Source organism: Glycine max, chromosome 20 (genome assembly GCF_000004515.6).
Source record: "Glycine max cultivar Williams 82 chromosome 20, Glycine_max_v4.0, whole genome shotgun sequence".
NCBI classification, from domain to species: domain Eukaryota; kingdom Viridiplantae; phylum Streptophyta; class Magnoliopsida; order Fabales; family Fabaceae; genus Glycine; species Glycine max.
In genome coordinates this window covers 38,785,767-38,796,378 of record NC_038256.2, presented here as the reverse complement: position 1 = coordinate 38,796,378, position 10,612 = coordinate 38,785,767, and the positions used below count along the sequence as shown (strand labels likewise).

Below are 10,612 nucleotides of genomic sequence, written 5' to 3'. Positions count from 1 at the left end.
TGAATTACAATACGTTTTGGTTGCACATTACAAAGTCCCACACCGGGACTCTAAAATCTATATCCTCCTAATACCAATATTTGTAATATAACTTAAACACCAAAATTTTTACTCCGATAATATTGTCCAAGGTTGCTTGATTATACAATGTCTCAGAGTGCACATAGACCACAAAATGTCTCAGAGGTTTTGAATATAACTAATAACTCCGTAAGAGACCGTATTAGTATTGCTAGAAATGGAACTCCATTTATAGAGGCCAAAGCTAAGGTTTAACATGCCTACTCTAAATTGAAAAACAGTTTCATAAATGGAGTGAATCCAACATAATCTGAGAGCATTGACAACAAAAAAGGAATTCAAGATATTGACATCTCACCATTCTGAAGTACTAATGTTTTCATTTTTGTTTTGCTTAGAGCCAAGAAGACAATCATAGTTTCTTTGGTTATACTTCTCCAATTTTTATCTAAAACTTTGTCACAGTCAAGTTAGGTAGGTGACAGGTCTAAACAACAAACTGTTATTTTCTGTTTTTTATTTCTTCCTGTTCTTTATCCTCCCCCCTTTTGACAAAGTTTATCAATGAAGCACATTACTTGGTAGTTTCTCGTGGGGAAAGAATAACAAAAAGGTGAAGCATGCGCTGGCAGTAGTACAAGAACCATAAATATAAGCCAAAAGTTTAAAGGAATCAAAGGATCTATCTCCAATTAAAGCTCTTTCCCATGCACTGCTATATCCTTTGAAATCCATGTGAACAGCACTAGAACCATTAAGATATTCTCTTCAATGCTTCTACCTCATAATTTTGTACTCTAAGGCTATGCTTGGTTTTCAATTGAGAAAGTAAAATTGAAAAAGCCCTTTGTTTGATTTTCAGTTGGATCCTATTGTAGATTAAGCTTTGCCTTAATTTTGCCTTAAGACTCAGTTTGAAATGGAAGGAAAGAAATTTGCTTTTGCAAATTCAATATACAAAATGAAGTTCATTCGAGCTTAAATTTGCAAATTTTAATCAAAACATGTACTAAACCATGTAAGAAACAAGCTTCTAATTTGTGTTTTCTTCCATTTTGTTATTAATCAAGTATTACGTGATGAATAACAGAATGTCTTTGAAGGGATGTGGACTGTATTCCACATGTGGAGCAATCAAGGTAGAAGAGAACTGAAAACTATAGACACTCCTATAGGCCCCACCTAGAGGATCTCCTGCATCAAAGATCATATTAATTAAATTTTTTTAGATATTGATGTTGTAAACGTGTCTTTACATGTTTTATGTCAACTCCGGAAATTTATATCTTTTCCTTCATTAGATAATGTAAGAACTTTCCAAGAAAATACATCATTGCTGTCCTACGATCAACAGATCAAGTGCATCACTTTATGGTTTTGGGTTGGATTCGTTGAATCATTATCGATTAATATTTTAACCATAAAAGACAACCTTCTTCACTAACTTATCACCAATCAAATTATTGTGCTATGTTTTTGTCTCCTCCTCCTTCTTATAAATTATTAATATGATGTTCGATTAAGTTAAATAACCTAGGACCATAGTTGCTGGAGTTACTGGTATTACTCCGTACTTTTACCTTGTTTCAGTTAGAGTTACTCATATCGTCATTTCCATATTACTCTATTTGAACAATGTACAACTACTAGGGATGGGTTTGGATAGGAAATTCAGTTTTCTGATTTCATCTATATCTTTTGATTGTTTTAAATAAATATCTGCCCTATCAATTGTCCTTCGCAATTTTCAAGGATTAAGGATAGATAAAGTCATAGGTGAATTTATTTGTTCAACTAAACGATGATTAAGGAATCAAGTAGAGAATTATAGAAGGAAATGAGCCAAATCCCAAGGCGGTGTTTCCCCTAACAGAACACCTAGACAAATGGGGAGCATATAAGCATGCCATGTGACTGCCAACTCGTTGTTTGTTTATGAAAAGATGTCATTGAAAACCATGCAAATCACCGGTCTATGATGGGTAAGATGGGGCATAGCCCTATTAATTTCATATTCACGTATTTGTATAAGCATTAAGCAACCACTGGTTACCTTTTGTTGGAATGCATTATTTGCATGAAATTTATCAAACATTAATCATAATTTTATTCATTCATTTACTGCATATATGTCATTAGCCAAGTAAGATGCGGATAATGCCTCATCTCTGTACAACACAACATGGAATTTTCACTTTCTTATATCAATTTCTCAATATGAAAAATCCACCCATTATAAGCTGTAAGGGTATACTTCCTTACTTAACAGAGTTTTGACACATGGATCAAACACATCACTACATTTAGTCACCGCCTAAGCCAACCAATTCAGCTGCTTAATAAACGTTGGTGTCAGTGGCCCACACATAATCTGAAATTGTAAAATAATTTGATTTGACGACTTAAAATCTGTTACAGTGCTTGTTTAAGTTCATTTATGCAATTATCCAAGTTCATTAAACAATCTTGCAGGGAACCATGAACACATTCTGCTCAACATATACCATAAAAGCTCTTGAACCCATGTAGCCTTTGGTTATAGGAAATGTAAAAGGTAGATGACTTCTCGCAAGGGCTTGGTATCAGTACACAAAATTGGGCAGGACCAACCGGGAAAAGAACAAACAAAATAGAATTAAGTAGAAAAAGTGGTTAACAAAAGCAAACACCAGAATATTTATTTCTGTCTTAACTACACGGATAAGATGGGCACGTGCACATCCTCAGAACCCCTACTCAATCATTTATTATTGGATCCTGTAAGGTCTTTTAACTTTCTTTAGTTCATGACCCTCAACTGGACACTCTCCTACCCATATATGAGTATTTTACACGGATGCTACATGTTCTTGATCTATTATCACATGGTTTCTGATCCATCTCGTTCCATATTAACCGACACTGAAATCACCAAAACACCCTTGATAGCCACTGAAGAGGGTTACATACCTATAGGGACAGCATGGGAACTGAAAATTCTTTTCCACTTTAGACTTTGGAGGGTAAGGAATCTTGTTATCTTAATCTGTAACAGTTACTTAGTGCTCCAGACTGTGGCAAGTGGCTTATACGGGGAGCTTCCTCTTTGCTTTATTTCACACAACCAGGTACCAACAAGTTGGTCTAAGTAGTCCTGAATTTGGTCCCCTTAAGCAAAATCTTGGCTTCGAGTGGGACGGAAAAAATGTGGTTGGGAGAGGAGAATTCCAATAAAAGTGACCAGCCAGGTTCCCAACATAGATTAGTCATCCGCAAAATCGGTGGATATTTTGTACCAATAACATGGTTACCAAATAAAAAAAAAATTTTACACTACCAGGCCTTGTTACTACATGGCATAGAGAGAGACCCCCAAAAGTAACATATTCTCAAAGATGGTGGATAATATTTAGTACGGAAAAGATGTGATGAGACAGTGAGTTTAGGCTGTCAAATAGCGTTATCTATTTTTAATAAGGGGGGCCATAGTGTTGAAAGCAACTTAACAAATGTAGACATGAAGAGATCTACATACAAATCATTTTCTGTTACTTTCTTTTAAGTTGTTGCTACTTGCTAGTATCCAATATTAGCTTACTAGGTGGTGTTTGAAAGAGATGGGGAAGACAGGCAAATGGCTTAGAAACTTGTTGACAACAGGTAAGAAAGACAAGGAAAAGGAGAAATCTACAATCAAGCTGAATTCTTCTTCAAATGGAACAGAAAACTCAACCACTCCAACTTCCTCAACCCCAAAGGAGAAAAAGAGATGGAGTTTTAGAAGATCATCAGCCTCAGCCACTGCCACTACTGCCACAACCACACCAACAACAACTTCCAAGGAATTGAATTTTGTAGAAACAAATGTGACTGCTTCACAGACAGTGCAAACTGACACTGATATTCAGAATGAGCAGAGGAAGCATGTCATGGCTGTGGCTGCAGCCACTGCAGCAGCAGCTGATGCTGCAGTGGCAGCTGCTCAGGCTGTAGCTGCTGTGATCCGTTTGACTTCTACTTCCAATGCAACATCCAAAAGTATTGAAGAGGCTGCTGCCATTAAAATCCAATCTGCCTTTCGCTCTCACTTGGTATTTCACTTTCTAGGGAATCTGGTTTTGTCTTTCATTCTCAAGGGAATGAATGGTATTGATATTTGAGTATGTCAAATGATATGTGTCAATGTTTCTATGACAGGCAAAAAAAGCATTGTGTGCTCTAAGAGGATTAGTGAAGTTGCAGGCACTAGTAAGGGGTCACTTGGTGAGAAAACAGGCCAAGGCAACACTGAGATGCATGCAGGCTTTGGTGACAGCACAAGCCAGAGCTCGTGCTCAGAGGATCCAAATGGGGTCAGAAGGAAAGGCCAATCAAAAGCACAGAAATGCTGCCGAAGATGATTTGCTCAGGCATATATATAATGTCAGTTTCATAACTGCTATCTTTTTTTATAGTAGCATGATTGTTGAAAATGAAATTTCCAGAATTGATGTGATATACAATATACATGATGATGTGAAATCTTTTGTTTATTTGCAGTATCTTTCAGCATGATAAAGAAATTAATAAATATCATTTTTAGTTATATTTTAAAGCACTCTAGCAAATGTTGTTATGATGTCATTGATATGGAATATGGGTTTTGTGCTTCTAGGAAATGGACAGAGGCTTGGAAGACAACATCAAGATTGTAGAGATGGATGTTTGTGAATCAAAAGTTAACTCCAGAAGCAGCAGTGTGTATCATCATGGACATCAAGAACAATATGACAATAGATTTTCCACACATTATTCAACAAATGGTTCCTACACAAAAGAAGAAAAGTACAAGGTATCACCGGCTCCATCAGCATTGACAGAGTCGAGTCCAAGAGCCTGCAGTGGTCATTTTGATGACTGTTTCAGCACAGCACAAAGCAGCCCTCACCCTCAGTTCTACTCTGCAGTGTCAAGATCAGAAGATTCAAAGCACCCTTTTGCTTTCCATAGGCCAGCTTATGCAGAATCCATGTCCTATGACTACCCTTTGTTTCCAAATTACATGGCTAACACCGAATCATCAAGGGCTAAAGTCAGGTCACACAGTGCACCAAAACAAAGACCGGATTCATTCGAGAGGCAACCAAGCCGGCGAAGAGCTTCAGTTGAGGGAAGAAATGTCCCAAGGCCAATGAGGATGCAGAGATCATCTTCACATGTGGGTGCCACTGTCCATAACTACCATTATCCTTGGTCAATAAAGCTCGATAGATCCGCAGTTTCACTCAAAGATAGTGAGTGTGGCTCTACAAGTACAGTGCTCACTAACACTAATTATTGCAGATCTCTTGTTGCATATGGCGTGAGTACTTACCATCTCTCATGCATAAATTCTTATAAAAAAAATTGAATACTAGAGATGAACAAGAACAATAATTAAGAGTAAACATGTTTATTGTTTAATAGTATATATGTGTGTATAGTCTTCATATCACTTAATTAGTAACATTATTGTTTATTGGATCTGACAATGTTTTTTCGTTGATTGCTTTGACTGCAGTCACGTGGAGATGGGTACTGACTACTGAGAGTGCACCTTGTGCTACACCAAATAGTAGCCACTTTGCAAGAACACCAAAATCTAGAGTTGAGAATTTCAGTTTGCTGAGTTTTTCTCCTTTTTAGATTTCAAAACAAAATAATAACTCTGCTTTTACAATATAGAGTTGTTGCCAGGGATTTATTAAAGTCCAATGATTGTAGAGTTTCTTCTTCTATTCGTTGTCTGCCATGTTTGTGGATTGCTTTGTAATAAAAACACTGTAACGGCTTTTGGTCTGTATAAATTTTACCAAGTGAGATATTACCAATGGGAGTAATGATGCTCGTAATAACAATTCATAAAGGCCGTCGAATGCTAATACATTGGTCTTTAAAACCCAGATAGTTATGTAGTAACTAATTTCCATGTTGATTTACCGCACTAACTTTGGCATATCAATGGCAATGAACCAGATTGTCCTCTATTTTAATTTTCACTCTGCATAGCGGTGGGAAACTCCTAATAAATACACAACAACTTCTCAGCCATTAATTGCATTGATAGTTGATACAAGTGGTACCAAGTTACCAACATGCTTGATGAAGTCATGAAAATTGCTGATTGAGAATCAGAGTCTCTAAGACCACTGATAAAAAATGGATTTATCTTACATTAGTATAGGTTGTGGCAACAAGCAGCTTTACAGTTGAATCAAATGTAAATGTCTAATTTACATGTACATCACAAGTTCATGGAATAAATTATATGAGCACGTCATCTTCAAGAAATGCATGTAAGAAACTCAGTCAAATCTATTTACACATTAGACAAACGGGAAAATGTAATCAAAATCGAAATTACGAGGCAGGTGGTGTAACAAGTGTAAAAAGACTCAATAGTCAAAACACTTGCCTAACCTTCCCTTGCTCAAGTCATGTGCTTGGATTCTCAATCTGTTCTAAAACATAAAAAAAAGTCAAAACATTTAGCCACATGTTTAACAAAAAAGCCGCTGACTCGTCTAAATTCTGCAATGTCTTTGTTGCAGATCGAAGAATATGCAGTGTAGTAAAAAATTAGTTACAACTTATATGAGGACATCCTCTGGAGTTGAGGGATTTTCATTATAAAAAAATTGCATGAATTATCAAATGGTCGTTCCCGTTAATTTCATATTTTTTAATAACATTCTAATATTAGATAATCGTTTAAGTTCCATAGACTTTAATTTTATCTTAATAATTTAAAATTCTTTTTTGATGTTTTCCTTCTATTACTCGAGACCGTATCGGTATGGATCATATTAAGATTATTATAAATAGCTATTCAGTTAAAATTTACACTCACACTGCATGAACTACACCTCAATCCAGTTTTCTAAGGTTTTAGAAAATCTGGAATCACGTATATAATGGCAGGTGGCATGAAACGCATGAATGGAAACATTACAAAATGTTATGTTTCTTGCTGATCTGAAGTGCTCTTCCTATCCCTTTCATTGTCTCGAATCAAAGAACAAGAAACTATAATCTTGTGACCATTCCAAAGCAGATCCATTCTATCGCCTAAAGCCATCCCTTGTGGCCCATCAATTATATATGTTAGATTATTCTAGGGGTAGGAGCATCTTTTCTTACTTAGTTATATAAGAAAAACGCTATGTAGTTGTTAATAGAGTGCAGTATAAGTTTATAACTTTAATCGTCAAAAAAAAAAGTGTATAACTTTATATATACTATGCTCTAAAGATTTTGATGGCAATTCTCGTGTATAAAAATAAAAGTGAGTTGAAAGATTCTTATGCTATCTACCAACTAATAATGTATAAAAATTGTCAAAAGAAAAAAAAGTTAACAATGGAAATTATCGAAGCCTTTTCATCCTACGGTATTCACTTCCCATCTTAGACTTAGTTTTCGCTTTTCCCATTCAATTTTTCACCTACTCGATTGGACAACGACTACTTTATTTATGTTTACCGAACCCATATATGATATATCAATCTGCCTCAAACTTCCATACCCGTTTATCATGATTTTATAAAATTCTTTCACTTATAAATTGTTTATTGTCATGTTTTTAATTGGAAATTTTTAATACGAAGACTTAGTGATATAGCTGACATCGTGCTGTCTGTGTTTTACTTAGTCTAAGTCGTTCTGTTATGGTACATTGACTTCGGGGAAGCAACATTCTAGAAAACCTACGGCACTATACACCATCTTTTTTATTGTGCCCTTGTAATTATCTCTTGTATTTTGCAAAAAAATACAAATACTTTATATATATAGTCTACCATGATATCTAAGTATCACTAAACAATAACATGGTTACGCTTTATACTCTGGCCTCTTTTGTTATCATACACTTAAAAAATGGGTCCTGGAGAGTGACAAAAATCACATTAAAAATACAAGAACTTAAGAAAATAATTTTTTATAGGGATTAAAAAGGTGACATTTTTAATGATAAAAATATATTTAAGAAAAATATTATTTTGAGATTATATATGGACGGCAATTTAACATATGTATATAGCATGCCCGGAGTGTCTCTTTTCCTCGGGTTGTAGTGCCTTAGCTTTGTCGTTCCGTTTCCCCTGTAGCAAAAAAACAAACAAACATACGTATATAGCAGTGCAATCTTCCTATTGTACAAATTATTATATAAATGTCAGTATGATGTACTGATGTATAGTTGGTTCATTATTAGTGTTTATCTTTTTTCTTCTGAGCCCTTGATTTTTAATAAAATAAAACGATGAGAAGTGATATGATACCTTCCTTGGCTATCTTGTGTTGTTTGACTTTGAGTGGCTCTCTATATCCTTTATGATAAGTTTCATATTACAAGTGGGATAAAATTAATTAAACGGGTTTCATATCACGAGAAAATGATTTCCTTATAGATTAGTTTTCCCCCCTTAAATTTCAAGCATGCTATAATAGACCATGTAGCTAAATTTTATTCGGATATTGTATCTTATTACATACTCTACCGTCTTAAGTCTAACTCATTATGAAGACTTGATTTCATTAGTTTCACTATGATTTTGAAATAAATTGAGCTATACAAAATTTTAGTAAACGACACCTCTATTTATGTCACTTGAATTACATGAAGTGGTCACATTGAATATAACAAGGCAACAAATGTAGCAATTAGCAAGTATATATTACTCTAACTCTAACTTGCTGAAGGAAGAAATGAAAAGACTGAAAGGTACTTGAACAATAGGGACATGGAATTGGAGAGTGCTAATTGAACGTAAAAACGATCTAATCAGTTCTAACCTATCAACCTCATAGTTTTGCTTTCAGACACAGCATAAACATTTGTTGACTTTCGGTACACATTCACTGTATCATGCGGGGTTTCTATCAGATGTTTTTCATATGCACAAAATAATGACCATTAATTAAGAATGTCATTTATAACGCAAAAAAAACCTTTTTTATTTGATTTTTCTAAAATGAATGAGATTATGTGTAACGTGAGAATGTGAGAACTTTATTTACTCAATTTTCTTCTCACCTTGAAAAAGTTAAATTCTTTTCTTTATTTAAATGGAAAAACAAAATGACATTTTTAAGATCAGTACTATATAAGAAATATTTATTAGATAGAGCGCTTCTTTAATTTTAAGTTTAGTTATCCTTTACATATATTTTCTTAGCCTCATAGGCCTATTTATTTATAATAACAGGAATATAATTAATCACTATCGATTGCTTTTGGGAAGCATGTTGTTCATTTTTTTTTTACAGCAGCAAGTTGTTGTTGTACTTATGGGCTTTGAATTTAGAATCTAAACTAAATTGTTTACACTTTAATGGATTACTCCAGATAACATAACAATAAATTGATTATATAATTATAATATAACTTAATCCGGAAATTTCTTAGCAAATAGTTTATCTCACAGCCAATGTGGAAATATGCCCGGCCCATTTGCTAGGTCAATACAATGCAAGCGGAGATTCAATTTATTAATGGCTAGTTTTATAGTCAAAGGGAATAAACATGGTAAAAACCGTGTTTTGGGTGAGATCAGCCACCAAATTCCTTCCATCCACCAGCAAACATCAGTACTTGCTATATTTTACAATGCATGCCAGTTCATTGCCAATTTGCCATGATATACTATTAAAAAAAAAGTGTATACAGAATAAGAAAGGAACAAGTAATACTTTGATTCTAGCATCTTGAACTAGGATTATAGTTTTTTGCTGAAACGAACTTGGATCATAATCATACTAATATATGTGGGTGCATTGAAAAAGTCATAATAATATTTATTTTTTATATGGGAAATAAAAAATAATATCAAAAGATTTATAATAATTTATGAATTCTGCTCATCTAATAAATTTAAAAAAAAAATGAAAAACAAGGACAAACATAAGTTACATAAAAGTAAAAATGGATCACGATAAAAAAAAAGGACAAAACTTGATATAACTAATGATTAAAATAAACTGTTTACTAATTTTTCAAGAACTAAAATTACTAATTAATATAAAAAAAACTAAAAAAATCATATAAAAAAGAGCTTAAAAAAATAAAGACACGTCCTGAAACCATTCGTATAGCTAAAATTTAAATTCAATTTGAGAACTTTCATGAAAGAGGGAGAAACTAGCACAAAAGCCTTTTGAATCTTTTTTGAAGAATTAAACTGAACAGGATTTTTGTCAATGATGAATATGCCGCCTTTTGAACCTAATTTAGGACTAACTTGATCGAGTTGAATATAAAATAAATTGTAAGCATTAGGAAACAAACTTTTTTTTAACATAAAAGTAAGAAAATAATGTACCTAGAAATAGCTAGGGGGAGATTGAATTAGAAATTAAATTATAGAAAGCAACAATGTTTATGTCTAAGTTATACTAGCCATTATCGATTTCAAAATAAAAGTCATAATTATCAAAAGCAGTTTAGAATTTAGATGTCATGTAGTAGTCCGTGTAAATGTCCAACCAAAACAATGTCCCATTATTTTATGAGAGTAACGTCAATTTGCATCTCACCAAACTTCCGAAATTTCCCTTACACCTTGATGTATATATATATAAATCCAAGCTCCAT

The 10,612-nt window shown here is 33.8% G+C and overlaps 1 protein-coding gene across 2 annotated transcripts; it reads left to right on the top strand.

Moving 5' to 3' along the window:
• Positions 1–2,880: 2,880 nt before the first annotated feature.
• IQD65 (protein IQ-DOMAIN 65) lies at positions 2,881–5,937 on the top strand. Of its 2 annotated transcripts, none has more exons than XM_006606010.4 (4): positions 2,881–4,091; positions 4,198–4,422; positions 4,655–5,273; positions 5,540–5,937. In XM_006606010.4, the coding sequence occupies exons 1-4, from the start codon at positions 3,618–3,620 to the stop codon at positions 5,662–5,664; spliced, it is 1,443 nt and encodes a 480-aa protein (XP_006606073.1). In that variant the 5' UTR covers positions 2,881–3,617; the 3' UTR covers positions 5,665–5,937. The 2 variants fall into 2 exon arrangements, with proteins under 2 accessions (XP_006606073.1, NP_001344562.1); NM_001357633.1 differs by having other exon boundaries at positions 3,057–4,091; positions 4,655–5,341; positions 5,540–5,800.
• Positions 5,938–10,612: the final 4,675 nt, after the last annotated feature.